The sequence below is a fragment of the Aythya ferina genome (assembly GCF_964211825.1).
Source record: "Aythya ferina genome assembly, chromosome: W".
NCBI lineage: Eukaryota > Metazoa > Chordata > Aves > Anseriformes > Anatidae > Aythya > Aythya ferina.
The window spans coordinates 378,806-401,394 of NC_140313.1; the positions used below are offsets into that span (position 1 = coordinate 378,806).

Here is a 22,589-nt window from a genome sequence, read left to right on the forward strand (position 1 = left end):
TGTTGTCCATATTCAGGCTGAATTTTGTTCTCCTGCTTCTGTTCTGCTGCATTCTAGACTGAAGGGAATGTGTGTTTGTATTTTAGAGTGTTTGCATGGGCCTCTTCCCGGCATTACGGGGAGGTTGCCGTGGCTAGCCCGGTATGCACTCAGAGTGTGCTCCTGTGTATTTTTTTACCTCCGGGAGAAAGGGCTTTGTGGCTGAGGCAGGAAAACTGGAGCCTTTAGTTCTATTTCCAGTACTGTCGCATACTCGGTGCTGTTTTAGCCCTGATTCAGCAGGATTCTTAGGCCTAAGGACTTAAGTGGCTGCAAGTCAAACATAGCAACGAATTCCAGGTGCCTGACCCTTTGGGTCGGATTTAGCATTCCTTAGGCGTTAGGTGGGGAAAGTTAGACTGCTGGCAGGGGACCAGCGAGGAGATGTGTCATGCCAGCTCACTCAGAAGAGACTGGAGCGAGCCAACAAACAGTTTTAGCAGAGAGCCAGGTTATCGGGACCTTCCTGGACTGGGCAGGGTACTTTATTTCTGGAACCTGAATAATTCTGCGATTTTCTGTGCACAGCGGTCAGTGTTAAGTAAAAGAACCATGTCCTGGGTCTGGAAAAGTAGGGACTTGCTTTAGAAGCAGGAAATTGATTCTTTGAAGTAAAGGCCACTGCCGTTACCAAATGCCATGTCATTGCTAGAGCAAATATCTAACCAGAGTGTGGATTCCTCCCTCCAGCTGTGTTTTAAAAGAAATGAAGCCATCACTGCATCTTGAAAAACACCTGATCCTGGCCGTGTGCATTAGGTGTGCTCCAAGAACACCTCGGAGCCTGAGCATCTTCCGGGACTTGGAGTCATTTCTCTTAAAGGCCGTGATTAGATAAAAAATGCACCACATACAAGGATTCAGTTAATATGAACTCTGATCATGTAACCGTATGGTATGCTGTACCATTTTGGTGTCTCTTTTTTAGCATCAAAGCCAGCTGATTCTTCAGTCAGAGAGAATGTGTTCACAGTAAGAAACAATGTTATTCTGATGTATTTTCAGACTAGAAATTCCCTTTGGTCCTGTTCCATAAATTCAGAATGTCTTTGCATTGAAAACATTTCCATTGGCTGGGTGGGGCACTGAATCAGTCTTTTAAAACCTCCGTATTTTAAAACCTTGGTTTTATCAGTAATGTCAGATTCACGTGAACAATATCTGCAAAATGTTCTGGGATTCCTTTAAACTGCCAAAACACTGTAATTATCTTCTAATCCTAAACTGTGGCTCTTCTGTTTCAAGCTCCCAAGCTGCTGAAGAAAATCCAAGCAGAGTTGTTCCCTGACTGCTCTGGAAATGTTAAGCTGTGCTGCCAGTTTGGAAACATTCATGGGGACTCCACCATTACATGGACTAAAGACTCCAAGTTACTAGCTCAACTGCAGAGAAAGTGAGTAAATGTTTCTGATGGGCTGCTAATTTCTGAACAGCGGTTGAGAAAATACTAAATGTGCCAGTAATTCACTCTTTAATGTAACAACATTAGTATGATAGGTGCAAAAAAAAAGTTAAAATAGGGTAATTAAGAAGTATTTTTCACACAGAGCATTAATATTTGTTACAGTTTGCATTCCATCACCTGCAATTCCTCTCAGCCCATTCATAACCAGTCTCATCCAACTTCCAAGTACAGTAAAAGATCATCTGAAGTTTCAACCTCAACACCCAGGCCAAATGATATAAACACGCCTGGTTAATATGTGGCGGGCTGTCTGCCCTTGTGTGGTGGTAGTGAATTGCTGAAACAACTAACATGCAATGTAGAGCTTGATGTGATCACTCCTTTGAACTTTATATTCCGTATCAAATGGAGCTTGAAGCTTGTTGGACTAAAAGATGGAGTTGCATTTAAGGAAAAATGATCTCTTCCCTCTGCCCAGCCAGTTAACCTGACTCTGAGTGACTAGAGGCAGGGCAATGAGAAGACTGGAAAACAAAAGCTTCCTAAGGCCTTTATCAGGGTCTTGTCCAGCTTCTCCTAAAACAACATCTTCATGGAACAAGTTATTTTCTTCCATTACAGTAATAACCTTCTTATAAAATAGCTCTTAAAATTTGTTTATAGTGCTTCAAAAATTAAGTTAACGTTTTCCAAAACAAAACAAAACAAAAATGTTTCTATCAGAAGGCACAATTTTGCAAAAATCAAAAATATTTATAGGAAGGCATCTGCCAAGATGCTATTTTAAGTTGAGAGGAAACATTGAATGAATTGGATAGACTACTCATATTATTCTGATTCTTGTTTTAACTACATTGATTTTGATTATTGCATTACCATATTGGTAATGGATATTACCACATCAATTTTTTTATTGTTATATAATATTATCTGCTAAGTAATGTTGCAGTGTTTCAATAAAGAAAAATATTTGGTAATATTTTGGTAACAAAATATTTGAATTTTTACTTCATGGGATAACATGCCATTGCTAAGTGTTTTCAGATATTCCCATGCAGAGTTTTTTCAAGTATTTTAAGTATCGACGAGAAGACACCCTTTATAACTTCTTGGAGATATACCCTATCTTACCATTACCATCATACTTTACATATTTGCCATGGCATGAATGGGAACTTTAGAATGCCTTTTGGTGTGATTCAATTCGTTTTATCTGGATTAAGTTGAAGTACTTTTCTCTCAGAATATAGTATGATCAGCTATTGTGAAACACTTAATAGGGTGAATGGTTCTAAATGGGGTGAAATGAAATATTTTCTCTACTTGCAGCATATGTGAATCAGTCTTGGCAGTGACAGGCAGAAATTCCAGGAAAAGATACATGGAAATATCTTTTAGAGGTATTAATGTGGAAAATTAATATATTCTGTTCCAGTGCCCAGGATGACTCTCCTGTCTCTTTGGCGATAGCTAAAGCCAGTGACAAAGACCAAGGAATGTATTATTGCTGCTTGAATAATATATATGGAAAGATAACTGCGGAGTTTAATCTGACTTCTGAAGGTAAATCCTAGTTTATAATTTGAATTAATAACAACAATGGCAGTTTTCATTCATACTTCTTGAAAATCTCTTTGTTTCCTTGTAGTCCTGGAACATCTTTCAAGTTTTCAGAATTTTGAAGGTAAGTACACGCGTCTGGTTAATTGTGTGCTTAAATCTTTGTTCCTTCGTATTTTCAAATAGAACAAAAGATGGAAAAATATAACCAAAATAATTAGCAGTATTTTCACCCAAGATGTGTACCTTCTGATTTGGTGGTACAAACTATTTTCAAATCTTTTTACCACCCAGGTAAACTGGTCTACAGTTGCTTAACATTATTAGAAAGTTACTAAGAAGCTGCACTGTCTTTGTGAATTTGACCCAAGATATGATAGTGTGAGCTATAAGAAGCACTTCTGAACCCTCTTAATAAGAAAATGAGCAGATATACATAAACAGTTATAACGAACCGTGTTTGGTTAGGAAATGGCTAGGCTGTAGCGGTGCAATCAGTTTCAGTTGAGTCACCTAATTTGTACTAAATCATAATCCCTGTTTTTATCTCTTGTCCATTTATAGGATCATAACATAATTCAGGTTGGAAGGGACCCCAGAGGGTCATCTTCTGCTCAAAGCAGGGTTAACTGTGGGGTGAGACCAAGAGGCTTAAGGCTTTATGCAACAAGATCTTGAAAACATCTAGGGATGGAGACTGCACGGTATCTCTGTGCCACTGCTTGACTGTTCTTGTGAAAAAGTTTCTTCTTATATCCAGACTGAACATCTCTTGTTTCAGTTTACATCAGTTGTCTGTCATCCTCTCACTGTGCACCATTGTGCAGAGCTTCATGCCATCTTCTTGATAAACTTCATAGTTTCATGCACCAGCTGCTGTTAGGTTCCCTGAAGCCTTCTCTTTTCCAGGCTGAGCAAGCCCCATTCCCTCGGACTCTCTTCATATGCCAGGTGCTCCAGGCCCCTCATCATCTTGGTGGCCCACTGCTGAAAGTGGTTCGGTTGTTTGAATGTCTTTACTGTACTGGGGGCCCCAGACTAGATGCAGTGTTCCAGATATGGTCTCACTTCTCTTGATCTGCTGGCTGTCTTACTGTTGACACAGCCCTGCTGCAATTGGCCTTTGCTGCCAGGGTGCACTGGCAGCTCATATTCATTTGTGTCCCTAAGACTCCCAGCAGTGCCCTTTCAGCAGAGCTGTTCCCCAGCCAGGCTGTGCTGTTGCAAGAGACTTTTCCTTCCCAGGTGCAGGACTTTCCATTTGCCTTAGTGGAATTTCATGAGGTTCCTGTTGGTCCAATCCTCCAGCCTATGCGGGTTCCCCTGAGCGACAGCCCTGCGCTAGAGCATGTTGTCTGTTCCCCCAGTTTGATGTCACCTGCAATTTTATGAGCAAACACTCCATTGCTTCTTCCAGGTCATTGGCAAAGATGTTAAAAGAGGACAAGGTGAAGATTGGACCCCTGTGGTACTCCGCTTGTTACATTAACCACTGCTTCCTGAGCCTGATGATCTCACCAGTTTTCTACTCATATGCTTATTCACTTGTCTAAACCGGATACAAGAATATCGTGAGACAGCTTCAAAAGCCTTGCTAAAGTCAAGTTAAATGACAGCCACTCCTCTTCACATCTCAACAGATCCAGTTATTTTATAAAAGAAGGTCTGGCAGGATTTAACCCTTATCTTCCTCCTTCTCCTTCATGGTTCATAAATATGTTCCAAGACAATTCACTCTGTGTTTTTTTCCAGGGACTGAAGTGAGGCCAACCAGCCTCACTTCCAGTTCTCTACATTGTTCTTTTGGCCTTTTTTGAGGATGAGTGCAATGCTTGCTTTCCTCCAGTCACTAGGGTCCTCTCCTGACATCCATGACTTTTCAAATATTCAGAGGGTGGTCTTGAAAGGACATCAGCCTGTTCTGTCAACACGTGTATGCAGCCTGCCTGGTCTAATCCCTGACGTGATCCTCACACACTGGTGGTAGTTCTTCTCTTTCTTGAACATTTTCACTAAGCAGAGAGCTCTGAGATGCCTCGCTGAGAATTCCAGCTGTATTTATGTCTCTGAATTACCCATCCCATTCAGTAATACGCCTTCAATTTACTTTTTCTGCCTTTTGTTACTGATGTAGCAGTTGCAGCTCTTTCCATTGCCCTTGATTGTTCCTCAGAAGTGTCAACTACAGGTGCTGTTGAATGCGACACTGGCAACTCAAGGGCTAGCAGAAACAGTTTTGCAATACACTTTTTCAAAGACAGTCCCATGGCCCTGCAATGAAGTCCATGCATTCACAACAGCTGGCGCTGCATATTTAATACCCTGCATTTATCACTGTGTGCTCAACACACAGTTGGATGCAGCATTTCAGCAGCTGCTGCATTTTCAGCTAGCTCTGAACGCACAGGCCTTTTTCTCTGTCTACAAGAGGTGCATTACGTTTACACAAAATCTGTGTTTCAGGGGAGACAAAACAATTTAAGGAATATTTTGTTTGTTTGAGATACTCATGTCCTTAGTGATTTCCAAATCACACAACAAAGTCATCACAATATAAATTCTAGTATGGGTTGAAAGAGGCCATACAGTTTGATTTCCACCAATACTGCTTGTTTTTGGGGAGCGGTGTGAATGCAGCTATTTACAACTCATGCTTGAATTCTCATGAGGATTAAGTACATTTACGAAGGTACAGGGCATGCAAATTGGAAAGCCTGTGCCTGATACTATCGAGGTGAAAGTTCATTAAAGAACTGAGGAATACTCAAAATTCAGATGTGTGATTGGGTTTTTAATTTCTTTAAATCATAGAGAAGCTGAGTTCTGGGCTTCAGCTGTAGTACCTCACCCCTTTTAGATTTCAATCTGAAACGCAGGGACCAGAACACCTCAAACATTTCACTGGTCTACAGAATACAAGAGACATTTTGACAGTTACTCAGAAACTGTGGGAATCCCTCAAGCTGTTGAACACTGTGTTTTTGCTACTTATTTTTCCTTTTTGTAGTCAACTCTGTTATACCATCAAAGATAAAATCCACTTGAATTCATGGGAGTTTCATTGGTGAAATACCTTCATGTAGGGTAGAATGCTTTGTGCAGGGGGGTGGAGTGCACACCATGCCAGACTACTGATTTGAACTTGACTGACTAACTTCCCACTAATTTGATTCACTAGCACTTCACACACAGTAAACAGTGAAGCAGCATTGCATCACAGTACACAGAGACAGAGACACACAGTGCACAGAAAGCTGCTTTGGCAGAAAAAACTTGCTAGTTGTGTTTGAACACGTGGTCTTTGCAAGTCACCTGCTGTGTAACTTTACTCCAAGAGCCAGACAGGCATTAAGATTTGGAATGCTTTCCCCATATGTTATCTTGTGTTTAATCACACTTGGCATATGTCTTGCTGTGCTGCAGCTAAAGATAGACAGTGCATCGCAAATTGGTTTATTTGAACCAATATCTGGACACACTGTATTAGTCAGGTTGTTCATTCATTCAATTGATTCTTGTTCTTGAAGAATAAAATTAAAGACAGGTGTTCTCACATAGCAGTACTGTGTAACTTCTGATCTGCAGAGAATTGTAGGTGGAGTTAAGGAGCTTTCTGATTTATGTTCTCTGTGGTACTGTTGAAGTCCATGGTTAGGAATAAAACAAGTATTACTGTATCAATTTCTCTTGAATATAAAGATCACTCAAATCAATTACTCTCCAAATGACATTGACGTGGTCATCTGTAGAAATTTTAGAAATAGAAAGAATAGAAATCTTATTCAAAATCATGTAAGAAATAAAAATCCTGTTTTCTTCTGCCTTTGCTAATGAACCTGTTTTTAATTTGGTGCTTGGTGTGCCAGACTGTAAATAAATAAGTAGATCAGCATGCTAGTCTTCAGCACTGGAGCTTCTGTAGAGAATGTGGTTAGTACTAGGAGAGGCAAGTTTTCATTGTGGTCATACCAGAGAATGTCTGAGACCTCTTTCAGCTGAATGCCTGTATGAACAGGTTGACAGAATCTCTTCCTGAAAAGGTTCCAAGCTGAAAGTTAAAACGAGCTCTGGTTGTACCAGCAAAAGCCACCTTCTCCCCCCACCCCCCCTCATTCTTCTGGCTTTCCTGAAAAGAAAAGGAAGGCTAGCTTCAGGAGAATGTGATGTGCCTGGAACACAGTAGGCACAGAACTGTGTTCTACTTTTAAATTCATGTCTACATACACTGCTGCACATTAACTTTATTACGGTCTCTGTCTTCCCGAAACAGCAGAGTTGGACGGATCTCAGTATCCTCTCAATGCCTCTTTAGTTCTCAGCCGGCTTGACTTACTTCACATTCATTTGAAGCTCCAGTTTACAACTACCCTTACAGTTTTTAAATATTTGTTATATTTTCCTCTAAGTTTTGTGATACTTTCTGTATTCTTGCCTTATGAAACTGAGCTGCCGCCTTTCTCTGTGTTAGCTTTAGACAATAGAGGCAACAAACTATGTTTAGAGGAGGGATGTCCCAGCCTCATATTAGCACAAGTGAGGACACAAGTTCTGCTTCCATAGAGCCTACTCTTTAATCCTCTATGGAGAGATACATTCATCCTCCCATGTCCATCCCTTTCCCTGTGACTGCAGAAAGATGTGTAGAACAAAGTGGCATTGTGTTTTAGGTGTAGAAGAAATTGAATTCATGCAGCTCATGTTCAGAGAAGATTTCATCAGTGACAGTTATTTTGGTGGGAACCTGCATGGAATAATAGCTACAGAAGAATTTCACTTTGGTGAAGGCATGCATCGGAAAGCTTTCCGGAGTAAAGTGATGCAAGGCCTTGTACCAGTGTTCAGCCCTGGCCATCCCTGCGTTCTCAAAGTGCACAATGCTATCACGTATGGGACCAAAAGTAAGGATGACCTAGTTCAGAAGAACTACAAACTAGCACTGCAGGTAAGATTCCTCAGTCCTTTGCAAGCAAGAATTGTGGGGAAAAGCTGTCTTGGAAATATTCAAACAGCTGACCTATTAAGTGTTTTGAATAATATTCCATATGGATATCTCTTTGTAATATAGGAATGCTATGTCCAAAATACTGCAAGAGAGTATGCGAAGATATATGCAGCTGAAGCTGAACCTTTGGAAGGCTTTGGAGAAGTACCAGAGTGAGTACCACGCATACACACACATCTACGTGTGCCACACAGTCCTGTGCCTCACTTGCCCACCAATTGCTGGGGATGATTTCTAAAGAAGAAAGAGGAGTCCTGTGAACATTTGGAGTCATGGCTCAGTAAATAATACTGTGTATCCAGGTGGCATGAGAGATTCCCTTTCCTTTAGAAAAAAGATAAGGAGTAAAGACAGTAAGTGGCAGAGATCTAGGAGTAAAAGGCCTGTTTACATTATAAATTTAGAGGAAATTATAGTCATGTTGGTGGAGAATATAATACTATTAATATCATCTAGTAAGAGCAGTAGGGAATAAGTCAGACCTTCCAACTTTCCCTTAAAAATGAAACCTTGAGAGAAATCATGATCACTCTGTAGCTGGTATGAAGTTACTTTTTTGGCAAGTTTTCTACGTAAAAGGAGGCTTGTCATGGAGTCATAGAATGGATTGGGTTGGAAGGGACCTCTAAAGATCATTTATCTCCAATCCCCCTACTGAGGGCAGGGACACCTCCCACTAGATCAATTTGCCCAAAGCCCCATCCAACCTGGCCTTGAATTCTTCTGGGGATGGGGCACCCACAGCCGCTCTGGGCAAACTGTGCCAGTGCCTCACCACCCATATATTAAAAAATTTCTTCCTTATATCTAATCTAAATCTACCCTCTTCTAGTTAAGCCAGCAAACCTCAACTCTGATTCTAGATTTTCCCACAGAATGGTCTATTTCATATCTGAAATTTTCCATTTCACAAATATGTGTACAGAATTATCTCTGCCCCTGAAGCTGGGAGATGACGCCTTGCAGATTTGGCAATAGAACTTTTTCAAAGGATTTGCTGTTCTAGTGTCAAACTACTGTGTAGAGTTGAAACTGCAATGGATGGTTGACATTCCATCTGCTTTGTTTCAAGGATAAGACCTACATGCTTGACAGCAGGCTAGATCTGTATCTCCTTTTAGATGATAAAAGGTCTGCTAAGCTGCAGTGATTTATTGAAGAAAAAAAATAGAGTTGTGTTCTCAGCAGTGTCCATAAAAAAATCAAGTCAATTGGCTCGAGGATCCTATCCACAGACAGTTAAATAAAACATTTTAATGCCCTGACTCAAGCTGCAAAAAAACTAAGCCTTTGCTAACCAGATACAGTGTGCAGTTTTCTTATTGCAAATTATTTTCCTGTCTTTACTAAGTAGGATAATTGATATCCATGCTATTCACAGTGGCAGCCATTTTACGCAGAACTGAAAGGGAAGAGGAAGGCTGGACGAACTCCATTTGGATACTTTGTGTGCAGTGTGCACGCTCGGCATTGCTGTTTTATTTTCTTTGCAGCTCTTAGATAAAACTGTCAGTGTGATGTTGCTGGGTTTGTGAGGGAAAAAAGCAGACCAGAGCAAAAAAATGAAGCTGTTACGTAAGCCTTATAAAGATAGCTATAGTCTTAGAACTGTTTCGTAGCGTTTTTCAGTGAGTATTTTTGTAATTATACAATAAAGTTTGAGCAAAAACCTTGTGACTGTAACTGCTTCTACACAAAGGTTTCTCAAAAAAACGTAATTTCAGCAGTACTAAAAATGCAACCTCTGGAAAGGTTCCTTAAAGCAACCTTTTTGGCATTAGAAATAGTATTGGAGATGGCAGTGAAATCTTTAAGTGAAAATATTTGTGCAGGTCAGCCTCTTTTCTGGAAACATATTGTTCCTGGTAAAATTTCTTTTTTAGAGATTTCTCTAGGTGTGGGATATAACCATCTAATTTTAATACGAGAGAGAGAGCATGCACTCTACAAAAACGAAGTCTGGTGTAAATAGCAAGCACACAGAAGGTTAGATCTGGTTGCTTTATTCTAAGTAATTGGCTGGAAGACAGCAGTTAGCAGAGAAAAGAGATGATGTGCGCATACATGTTTTGGTTTGCTTTTTGATTTCAAAATTTTGGGGCTTGATTACTTTCTTCTAGCCTGTCCTTGTCAGAGCAAACTTTTATTTAAAGGAGCACTTTATAAAGGAAATAGAGCAAGGGAAAAGTCATCTGCCTTCTCCAGAGTTGGCTTTAAAGCTACAGCCTTAGCCCATCTATGCACATTTGACTATAGAAGTGAGAAAAGGATAGAGAGAGCACTGCCATATAATGAGCAGCAGGCTGGCAGCTAGACACTTATAAAGAGACAGGAAGGAGAGAGAAAGGGATTCTGTGGTCTTAATACTGCTTATGATACACGCACAGTGGAGTTCTGCTAACACTTCTATTAACCCCTGACCCATTGCTTTTCCTTTAGTCTGGCTTTAAGAAAGCAAGCTACTAAAAACCTGTTTCACGTAAAACTGGTCACAGTCATCCCCCCATCTGTTCTGAGATAATGGCAGGAACACGTGTCAGCTAGCTGATAAAGTATGTTCATAAAGTAGTTGATAAAGTGACGAACTCCAGCTGAACGGCTTTCCAAAATTACTTCACAGCAGTATTAAATTCCACTCTAATATACACTGATGACGCTTTTTTGCATACTTCTAAGGTTTTAATTTTGGAGATTTATACTGTAACATTAGAATGTTGCCTAGTAAAAATGCTGAGTTATCCCAGTGTAAGCACAAGCAGAAGTAGTCTATCTGTGAGGTAAGGTACCACACTGCTTCTCCAGATAGCATTAGCTCTGGCAACCAAGAAGTTCATGTTGCCAGTGAAGCAAATACTTCCTTCCAACCTATTGTCTTTCTCACGTTATATTCAGTCTTTCTCTCTGGGAAGACCCTGAAACTCCAAGCAACATTTTATTTGATTTTATTATTTTATTTGATTTATTTGATATTTTGTTATGATGCATCTTTAGATATAAAGGGACCTAGCTTAGATTTCTTTATCTTTCTGGCTAAACTAGGTCTCCTGGTTTGGTTGACTTGGTTGCTGTTCATTTACTCTCTGAGATCACCGGCTAATTTGTCTATTTCTTACTCTTTCCTTGCCAGAGCTCAGCGTGTTTTATTATTTTTCACCCTTTCATTTCAGGATTATTCCTATTTTTCTTGTTCATCGCCCTGCTAATAACATCCCCTATGCAACAGTGGAGGAGGAGCTGATTGGGGAATTTGTGAAATACTCTGTCAGGGATGGCAAGGAAGTCAATTTCCTGAGGAGAGACTCAGAGGCTGGCCAGAAGTGCTGCACCTTCCAGCACTGGGTGTATGAGAAAACCAATGGGAGCTTGCTTGTCACTGACCTGCAAGGTGAGTTGTCTGAGGGGGAACAGTAAAATGGCTGTGCTCATTGTCAGATCCCATAGCTTCAGGGCTTCCAGGGACTTACTTCTGAGCAATGTTATTCTTGGTATTCTGTGGCTTATTGACAATGCTGAAAGTGCTCCTCCTGTATCCTCGTAATGGGCAGTCTCCAGCTGGGGACAGTACCCTGGCCCACAGCTAATAATATGGTTAGGGCATCTTTGCACATAGGTGTGCATACTGTGAATTGGTTTTGCTTAGGAGATTTTAGACTACACTACAGGGTTGCCTTATGCAGGATGTATGCAGAAGCAGTATTCCTGTGTTCATGTGGTTCATCTTGTGTCCTATCTGACAAATCTGCTTTCTGCTACTCAGGGTGTATTTATGGCTTGAGACTGTCAGTTTGGCAACTCTGGATCATGTGTCATGGAGCTGTGTATACATGCCATCACTCTCTCCATGAATAGATGTCCGATACTCTTAAATCCCATGTCTTGTTAATCCCATACATGATATATTGTTTACCCTGCACCCCGGAAGCTCCAGAAGTTTGTGTCTCTCAGCCTTTTGGTTTGGCCTTCTTGGATGGTCTTACCAGGAATTCAGGAGCCTTCCAAGTGCACTAGAGAGCAGTCCGCAGCGTAGGGCTAAACTGTTAATGTATATCTCAACCATTCTGTGATTCCATGATGAAAAAGTTAAGTGCCATAACCTCCAACAGCCCTTGTCATCCTACATTGTGCCTTATTGAAGAAGTAGTGTGCCACTCTGATTCCCTCTCCATCAGCATGTTGCTGTTTGAGCCATTTAGCAGCAAGAAGTTGGGAGCAATGCTCAATCTGAATCTGTTATGCAAACAAGAATGTCTCATAACTGGAATTTTCAGTGAATGTTTATGCTGCCACAGTAAAGATATAGAGTTGTGTGTGGACCCAGAGGCATCACAGCAATACAACTACATAACAGTAACTCTACAAGATTAGTTTCATGAAAACCATCCCTCATGATTAAAAACAAACTGCTATACAAAACTTTTTATAATTCTTCAAATTGCAGTTTAAGCTACTATAGTGCCAGAGGAGGCAGACGAATTATTAAATGGGGACATCAGATGTATTTTCACTGAAATCTTTTTCAGTATAATTTAGGCACTGAGACTTACTCTTTGCAAGTGCCTTTGGCAAAGCAAACAGAGAAGTAATACAAGTGTAGATTTTTCAGACAGTTCAAATAGCATGTGCTCTTTTTATAAAGAATCTCATGCAGGTCAGAGTGAAAAATATGAGAGAGAGAAAGGATATTTACTTTTCTAGCCTCTTTTGAGTGCACTGTATTTATGTGTGTGCGTTACCCTAGGGAACAGAAAGAAATGCACGAGTTCCCTACTGTGGTAGCAGCAGCAAACACATATTGACCTATGCAGTAGTATGACATTTATCTATTCAGCAGAGAAAGGGAATTTTTAACTAGCATGAATCGTTGTAAGAAAATAGTTTGGAAAAGGGGAAAATAAATCTTACACTCTTAATGGGAGAGTTGTCCTTCCACATGTCTTCTCAGTAAATCAGAACACTCAATATGAGTCATCTGGTTTATTATCTCACCTCCCAGATGTTAATGAAATGCCTTGTTGGTTAAAGATTTTCAGTTTTTAATAACATCCTACTCGTTCGCTTTTTCTTATATTTAAATACTTATCAACTGCTCCACATTTGGGTCCTGGTTGGGTTTGAAGAAGCAGATTCCTTCCAAAAAAGAATGGTGAAGAAGTACACTCTCCACATACACCAAATGCAGTCCTTATGCTCCTATGGGTGTGACTCCCTCTCCCTGCTCATATGCTGGGCCTGTACCCAACACAATATGCATACGTGTACTTGAAACAGAGAAAGGCAGATGCTGGCTAAAGAAATAGAGAAATACTTCCCGTATTGTTTAACATGAGAAAGCAGGAATCAGCAACATCTAAACGAGGCCCCTGAAATAATTAAAAGGGAGAAGAAAGAACAACAGCCTAGCCTGAGGGAAGGAAAATGACAGAAATGGTATCTGAACCTGTACAATGATTGTTTACAATGATTGTTGCCACAAAAGGACAACGTACCTGCTGCTGCTGAAGAGAAACAACCTTCCTCTATGATCATCCTGTCATTAGAATATTTGGCTGCATTTTTCAGTTGAGATTTGTGAGAGTGTTCTCCTAGGAAAATAGTCTTGAGACCATTGTTTTTCTGTACAGACAAAATGCATACTACAGAACTGTTTTTTGCCTATAAAGAAGTCAACAAAGGGACAGGATGAACAAAAAAAAAAAAAAAAAAGTTTTGGAAATACTGAAGTAGAAAAGGATTTGGGCTTTCTCATCCAAAAAGTAAAAACAAGGTTGACTGACCAGGTTGATTAGCAAAGCAAATACAAAATTCTTACTGATAAACATTGTGGTGCAAGTTTTGCAAAGCACCAAAAACATAAACCTGCCAGTGAATATAGGCAGGTGCATAAGTGAAGACTTTAAATCTTTCTTAAAATGCAGTCATGAAAGTGTATCCCTCCTGCCAGTGACTATCCAGACAGGAAATAAGTTATGCTCTCTTTGTAACTTTGCTATCTGTAAATGACTGTAATGAGTTTGACTTCTAGTGATACAGAGCACAAACATCTTGGTTCTAATTGGGGTACATTAAAATGTTAAAAAAATAGTGACAAATTGTTAAAATGAAAAAAAAAAAAAGAATCAGTAAATAATACTTAAGGCTTCTATATATGGCTTTTTTGAATCTGAAAATATTGCAGAAATTCTACTGTAACAAAAACTCTCTGTTTCCTTGATGTCTTGTAGGTGTAGGAATGAAGTTAACTGATGTTGGCATAGCAACACTGGCCAAAGGGTGAGTGAAAAATTGCTTTGCTACAGCACGGTTTTGCTTTATGCATCAAACTCACAGTGTAAATATTTTGTGGGAGGGTCCGTTGGAAATTTATTCTTGCTTTAACTTTGGAAGAAAGCAATATGCATCAGACTCCTTTAAACTCCTCTTTTTGTTCATGTTTACGGGAACCCTTCTATAAGGGAAACACATTTGTTTTGTTTAAAGGGATGGATCTACAGTGTAGATTGGGCTTTGCTTTTGCTTTATGCCTGCGTTAAAATAGGCTTATTCACAGGGCTTCTCAAGAATGAAATCAAGGTCTTAGGTAACTTACAAACAGGCTACTTAGTATGTCAGCTGAAGGAAGGTAGGGCTGAAAAAGCAGGGCCAACACAGGCTCCAGCCTGGGGTACAGTAAAAGACCTGTTGTTGTCTGTGCTGTCCAGAGCTTCTGACCACAGGAAATATTTCTGATTCCAGCATGCTGTTGGAGCCAGAGCTCGAGCTGAGCTTGCACTCTCTAGCACCTGCCCCAGCCAATACAAATACAAGTGCTTATACATACCTAGCCCTACTACTAGATCCTGCTGCCAGTAGCTCAGATGACCCTTTCCCCTTTCTCTGTTCCACTGAAAGAAGAGAGAAAATCTGCCACTGTGGGATCTAGAGGAGTAGCCTTTTTTGCAAGGACTACATGGGGGAACAAAGCTAAAATCCCTTTTGCAGCTAGCAAAAGTGTCAATGCTTTAGAATATGTATTTCCAAAACGAGCTTTTACAGAGGCTCTGTTTTCAACTTAGAACCCTCTGAGTTAGTTTTTCTGCCTGTGGCGAAACAGAAGAGAATATCCTGAGTTGCAAGGGACCCAAAAGGATTGTCGAGTCCATAGTAGGCAGTGGCCATTAACTTTTCTCGAGCTTGTGTTCTTGTCAGATACATGGGTGGAAGGAAGATGTCTATTCAGATTTGTATAGACCGCTTACCTGATATAAAGAGGAAATGTGTTAAGAGATTTTCTGGTATGTCTTGCCCTTCTCTCTCAAAGGCAATAATTCTGATCTATAACAAAAGATCTTTTCGTAATACTTAAGGAGGTCCATTTCCTAGTAGTTTTGTAATAGCTTTGGATCTTTTGGGAAGATTTAAGCATAGGTATAAAGATACAGGCCATTAATGTTCTAACTTTCTTTCACTTCTCTTAAGTTTCTGTTAATTAAAGCTTCTGATTATGTCACAGATAAACAGAGCCACTGACAGAAATAGGCAGTGAAGGCAGCCATCCGAATCAGCTGTCTGCCGGAAAGGGAAAGGGGCAGGGGGCAGCAAAATAGCCATGGTCCTACTGTAGTCCACTTTATCTGTACTATTGCTTGAAATGCTGGCCAGTGGCAGCTCTTTCCTGTACAGAGGGAAGAATCTAGATGCAGCATTTACCACTGTAGGGAAGGATGGTCACCACTGTCTATCCCAGCTCTTGTATTGCAACAAGAGCACCGTGACTGTTCCCCAAGCTTGCTCGCCCCACGGGTTTGCCTGTTTCCCAGATCTGCCTCTTGGGAGAAACAAAGATAAAGAGAATGAAAAGCACACTGGTTAATATTTTTTTATTCAGAGGCTCACCTCTTACCTTAAATATACTATATTGTTTTCCCCGGTAGTATCACATTGCGATGAGATCCAGAGATTTAATGCATACTGTAGTGATGTACTTTGTGTTACCAGTTTGAAGTTATCCTGGAACATGCAGTGATTCAACCCTTTAGTCATTATGGCTACATAATTTTTCACCAGAAAAAGGTACTCCTTCCAGTATGGTTTTCTGTAAGCACATTCTTTCTCCAATGACTATATGTTATTCTTCCCACAACGCACACACACTTGGCTGTGTTGTATTGTCACCATTCTGTTTCCTGGCATCCTACACAGCTTTCTGGGTAAATGCATGTGACAGGTGCTTTAAATTCTTATTCTTCCTTTAGAAACTGATAGAAGAAAACAGATTTGATCACATGTACTCAGTCCTTATACTGAAACGGAACTTGTTTGTATATGCATGGTACAGGAGAAAAGCCCTCACAACGTCTTATATTATTAAAAATTTGACCACAGAATATTCTGGGAAAATTCTTAATGCTTTCAGGCTGGCATCCCTTCAAAACTTACGTGGGTTTACTCTTTTAGCTGAAGGTCCGAAGTTAAATCAGTTGAAATATCTTTTGAAATGAAATTGCATCGTCCGGTTGTAAAACAAAGAAGTCATACAAATTTTATTTGGGCAACACTGTTCTCTGGAATCAGGAGATTTATAGAAGGACTTCAGCTGATGTCATCCAGTTCACTATGGGCAATTACTCATATAAAAACACATATTGGCCTAAGGAAGAGGAAGGTGAAGTGAGAAAACAAATATACAATGCAAGCTGTAGTAAGGATCATCTCAGTCATATACAAGGGAATTCCCTTCATGTATAACCTCTTAAAAATATTGTCACTTAGTTTGACATATAGCTAATGATATTGCTATAAGACAAAAAATAATTTCTGGTTCTGTATCTTTCTTTCATGCTTCTTTCCCAGAAAGGACACCGCTGCATTAATAATCTGCCATTTGATTTTTAATTCAGTGAACCTGAATGGGAAAAACAAGTACAGAGAATTCATCTGTAGTACAGGTTATTGCTACCTTTGGTATTGTACGACCATGCTAGTGAGAGATTTTATATCTTACATGTCGGGGTGAACATACATAGTCATACTTAACCAGAACTTACAGTGCAATTCTGTTCTGTTTTTAACAGTATTGTTAGAGAAGACACAAAGCTGACTTTTAGTTACTATTGCCTATACAAATCCCCAGCAACCACTCCTTGCAGAGGTTATGACCTCACCAATCACAGTTAGGTCCTCCAGTTCTCTAAGCATATACTGATTACATCAAGGCAAAACAAAAATATTCTTGGGAAATGCTTCTGTGATCCTTGGTGAATGTAAACAAAATCGTATTGTTTCTTCTTGGGATGGAAATTAAATACAATTCTAATTTCACTCTAAAATTAAACCCATGATCCAGGGAAAAAAAGAAACTGAAAAAAAATCGCCCCCCTTCCCGCCTCTGTGCTCATAGTGTAATCAAGCTGACAAATAATCTAATGCCATGATACAAACTGTTATTGATGGCTTTGCAAAAACAAATATGGCAACTGTCATGAATTATTCATGGTCATTATTTTTCCCCCAGTGCTTCTTGTAAACCAAGCATAATAAACAGCATATATTAAATTTTCATACCTATATTCAGCATTGCTCATTGCCATTAATTTTTTATTTTTATTTTTTTGGTTCAGACTCATATTCCAGGTCTGAACAAACATTTCAGAATGAGTATTTATGTATCCTTTGTCTTTTATCTTTCTCTTCTTTCATGTGGAGAGATGGTTGTTTTCAACAACTAACATCCTTCAACACAATTATGATCTTTTATCCTTTCTGTGGCTGTTTTATCAGTGAATAGGAAAGCAAAAGAACTGACAAGCAAAATGTAGTTTATCCAGTGCAGTGAAGTAGCCACAATACAGTTTCTGTCAATAAAAGGTGAAGCCTAACTAGAATCAGGAAAGCCTGGAAAGTATTTTTTTTGAAGTAGCCACTGGGGTGCACCAGAGTCAGGAAATGCTCCTTTAGATATGATATTTAGTACATTCGTTGAACATATACAAGAATAGTACAACCTGGTGACTGGCTTTTAAGTGTGGGCAGTGAACCACTTTAGCAGCTGTACAAATTGTCCAGGTATTTATCCAAGAATGGTGAACAAAAAGATGAAGGAAACAGAAACAGAGTGACCCACAGGCATGGTGATTAACAGGAGTGCTGTTTGCCAGAAGTGGATCTGAAAATCTTTCTGATTTCAAGACTGTGACGGGTTTGGCTTGACCCAACATGGCAATGACAGGCACTGGGGAGTTTAAGCCTGGGGACAAATTCAGCACTCACCCTTCACATTTAAGGAGAATTTGGTCTGGGCCGGACCCCAGTTGCCAGCTTTGAGAGCTGGAATTCTGTCTGTGTTTTGCTCACCAGTCATCCAGGCAGTGAATTAAGAGAGAAAGTTGTGTAAAACAGAAGACCTATTTCTCATGGCTTGAAATAGTCAGTGGGCTGGTGTTACTGAATGCAGAACACGTGACAGCAATATGGACCATGCAATTTGGAAGACATTCACTAATGCAGACCTTCTCCCTATTACACATACCAGAAGCTATAGCAGCATGGAATGGTTTGAATTAAGCTCACAAGTCCTGCCAAATTACAACAGGGCTGTGTTCATTATGCCTGTACAGAAAAATGATGCAGTCTGGAAGCATCCAGGGAGGGCTGTGTGGAATCGGTGACTAACAAGCAGCAAACAGCTGAGAGATCTCAGATGCAAAGCTTTGGTCTCACATCTCTAGATTAGTTTCCTATGGCCCACTGTAAGAACTGGAGCTGTGTGCATGTTGCAGAGCCAAGCTAAGGTCAGTCATGCCTCTCAGCTTCCAAAATGGACAAAGAATGTTACCTAGGCCCCATCTGTAGCACCAAGATCAAATGCAAATCTGTTATTCGAAGAGAAGGGAAATGAAGATGACTATTTAGGAGTAAAGCTAGTGAAATGATGTTTTTAATATAAACGTTGTCCCTTGTTCACAAGATATTTATGTTCTTACCTTTTTTACCAAAAATATTGGTAATATTTGTTGAATTCTGAAGCTGAAGTTAGTTAGAGCATTCAGTTGTTCATTTAAAGCGTCTCTTATAGTATTGTATGAGCAAAAGCTAGTGATACTGCTCTTTGTCTAGACATTCCTTCAAAGACATAGAGGAAGTGACAAATACTAAATACAGATGGGAAAGCAATTTGGACAGACCTTTATTTCATGAGAAAAGTGGGATAATTTTGCTCAACTTTTTCATGCCAGGATTATTTCCGCAAATAAATGAACGTTGTCAGAATTTTATAGCTCTTGAGCTTTCTGTGAGGGAGAAAACCCCATGAAGAGATTTCCTTTAGCTGCGGTAAAATGTCCACCAAAGAAAAACAAATGAGAACAAGACAGTGTGTGGTGCAACCACAAATAAAAATAACCATTATCCCCTGCAGCAAAACTTCTTACTGAACTGCTAGCCCTGAAGATTCTTTATCATTAATATTTCTGCCAGCTCAGCAGAAAACACCTACACAACCTGCAGGAGAAATGAAGGCTCTTAATCAGTCTTGCAGCAGAAATGGAGAACTTCAGATACCAGAGTAAGCAGATGCTACCCAAAGGCTGCACAGAGCTCCTTATCTGCTCAGATAGGTAATTGGCAGCTGCATCTGTGTTACACACGCTGCTGCAGCATCCAGCAGTGACACACCATGACTGTGCAAGGTGTTGTAACAACAGCTGCTTGAATTATTTGTTGCCACTGGCACTTACTGGAAAGATCCAATGGTTTGTTGAATATTCATGGTAAATTAATCAGAATATTTCAGTCAAAGTTATTGCCATTTGCTGGCAGTGTATTGCTCTGCTCTGAGTAGCTTCGGAGTCACCATCAATGCTTGATAAGATTCTCTTCCTGAGCACAGCCAGGTTTGTCTGGGAAAATTATGTTCTGCTGATGGCTGTAGTAAAGGAGCTCCAGTATAAGGTCAGAAGTCTGTTACTTCCCCAGAGAAGCAAGAGAACACTTCCTTCTCTTACTGAGCCTCTGGTATAGTCATAGAATGGCTTGGGCTGGAAGGGACCTCAACGACCAGCTAGGTCCAAGCCCCCTGCCATGGGCAGGGACACCTCCCACTAGATCAGCTTGCTCAAAGCCTCTTCCAGCCTGGCCTTGGGCACTTCCATGGATGGGGCATCAGGCAGCACTTCTGGGCAGATGTGGAGACAGATATCATCCCCCCCTTGTTTTGTAAGGAATTTCATTATATTTTCATCACTGGCACCATTCTTTTTTAGGAGAAAATTTGGCAAAACGTGTTGCAATAAAGATGTTTATCCATCTAAGAGTTTGAATGTCTCAGAGCAATGGTATTTTCTTTAACACTGTGCAATCTGCATGAGAAAATAAGTTCTCTGGAATGCTGTGCAGGGATCATATCGTGTTAATTTCAGTGCTAAATCTTTTTGTTTGTTTTGTGCAGTGATAACTCACAATATACATCTGAGGACTTTGTATGTCCAGTGAACCAAGAGAATAGGGTAGAAGACGAGCTTATTAAGATGACCAGACAAGAAGAGCACCCTAGTGTTTCTTCTCCCTTTTCTGCCTTGTCAGTCTGGCCAAAAATGACTCCTTCAAAAAGCAGGTGCAAGTTTTAAAAAGCTGCCGCAGCCATTGAAATGCTGATACAGCTTAAAAAGCAGGTACCAGAGGGAAAGATAGCAACCAGAAGAGGGAAGTATGTGCTCTGTCTTCTCCCTGGCTTTTCTAGCCTGCTGAAGAAGGGAGAGGTAGCAATGGGAGATAGTTGGTGGCTTGAGAACTGTGAAGGCTGGATGAGGCTGCTTTCTTGAGGAATCCTCCTTACATCCTTCTTCCCCAAGAGGCTTGGCTCCGGGAGATCTTGTAGTCAAATCCTGAGCTAGGGAAGAGCATAGCAGAGAAGTTATTTACACGCTTGGATGAAAACAGCCTCCAGTTCTGACAACACCTCCTGCTGCAACCTTGTCTCTTCCTGGTAGTCAAAAAACACCGTTTATAGAGAATGATGTATGATGGATTTCATTTGTATATTACCAAGGAAAAGTTAGCCAGCAAACAATTATGTTACCAATGAAATAAAATGAAAAAGAATAGCCAGGCTGCAGAGCTAAGCCCTATCAGCCCTTTTCTGTCTTCTGTCACTGCTTATTACCTGGTTTCTTTCACATCTTAATGGCTCACTTTGCATATCTGTGAAAGAGTTAGTGCTTCTCAAAACAGCATGGGTGGAAGAGACTTGCTTAATATTGTCAAGTTGCTTTTGAGTCAACAGTCATACTCTGCCTCCCCTGTGCTGAAAATTAATCTTGAAATCCCATTTGGCTTTGTTTTTTCTTTGTTGCTACAGATACAAAGGTTTTAAAGGCAACTGCTCCATTTCCTTCATTGAGCAGTTCAGAGCCCTCCACCAGTGCAATAAGTACTGTGAGATGCTGGGGCTGAAATCTCTCCGATCCACTCATCAAAAACAGAGGAAACCAACATCCACGAAAAGCAAAACTCTACCAAACTCACCGACTATTAAGAAAACAGTGCCCAAGAAAGCAAGAGAACCTAGAGACTTCATATCTTCGGAGCATTAAGTAGCACTGTCCCATCTTGTGAAAACTTCTGTTGAGGATATGTAATAGTGATAGGCACCAAGGCTCTGATGGGAGGATAATGTTGGTCTTTTACTAATGATGTTATTTTGAAGTCATCCTGATGCTGATGCCAGCAGCAAAAAAAGGAGCTGATTCTATGGCGTAGGTACCTGAGATTTAACAATAGGGCAAGGTTTTGAAGATAATTTAAGCCATCTGCCTGGATTGTCTTACAACCCTTCTATGTATTGGTATCTGTATGCTTTGAGTCGTGGCCTCTGAGTGCACCATGGGTTGCTGGAGAACATCTTCCTTTCCGTGTGTCTGTGCCTGTGAGACTGTGGGTTCAGCTGCAGTGTAAACATCAAAATATTTAAGATGCCACTTAGTAAAAGTTTTGCACAGTATTGTTGTTCAGGCTGCTCTGGAAAAGTTGTTTTCTCTCCCAGATCTTTGCATGTTGTAGTACTGCTATATTCCTGTTCTGATAATATTTTTCCCTACTTATATGTCCCTACTTCAATACAAGACAGAGTTATTCTCGATTGGACATTTGTGCCTTCTGTCCTACATAAAGATGGCTAGGATCTTTAAGTTTCTCACAAAGTGATGTCATCATCTTAAAAATGGACAATGTGTGATTCTCCATAGAATTCCTTGCTTCCCAGGAAAACTTCTTTGACTCTACAGTTAACCCTGTGGCACAGTCCTTTTGCACTTGCACCAATCCTATTGTAAGATAGAGGTTTGAAGTCTGCATGTTGCCAAACAGCTAGCATCTGAAACAAGCCATTACAGATGGAGAGTATTTCAATACCTTGAAACATTTTCAACTCAAATAATACAAGGGCTTTTATGTGAGAGTTGTTTCTGAAGGAACATGAAAGGTACCTTGAGCCAGCGTGTGACTACTAAGGAGTCACAATATATCCAGACTCAGTACAGCTATCAGAATATATCAGAAATCAGTACAGCTGTATTACAGAGCTAAACCTTATGCAGCTGAACAGGATTTGTG

The 22,589-nt window shown here is 40.2% G+C and overlaps 1 protein-coding gene across 3 annotated transcripts in view; it reads left to right on the forward strand.

Moving 5' to 3' along the window:
* Positions 1 to 22,116, forward strand: part of LOC311426465 (alpha-protein kinase 2-like) — a 40,835-nt gene extending 18,719 nt beyond the window's left edge. For all 3 annotated transcript variants that reach the window (XM_084502836.1, XM_084502835.1, XM_084502837.1), the window contains 8 exons: positions 1,285 to 1,432; positions 2,880 to 3,007; positions 3,093 to 3,128; positions 7,672 to 7,946; positions 8,070 to 8,158; positions 11,174 to 11,391; positions 14,228 to 14,276; positions 21,337 to 22,116. In XM_084502836.1, the coding sequence (XP_084358962.1) occupies positions 1,285 to 1,432; positions 2,880 to 3,007; positions 3,093 to 3,128; positions 7,672 to 7,946; positions 8,070 to 8,158; positions 11,174 to 11,391; positions 14,228 to 14,276; positions 21,337 to 21,571 (1,178 nt within the window). In that variant the 3' untranslated portion in view covers positions 21,572 to 22,116. The remainder of the gene's footprint in view (positions 1 to 1,284; positions 1,433 to 2,879; positions 3,008 to 3,092; positions 3,129 to 7,671; positions 7,947 to 8,069; positions 8,159 to 11,173; positions 11,392 to 14,227; positions 14,277 to 21,336) is intronic.
* The last annotated feature ends 473 nt before the right edge of the window (positions 22,117 to 22,589 follow it).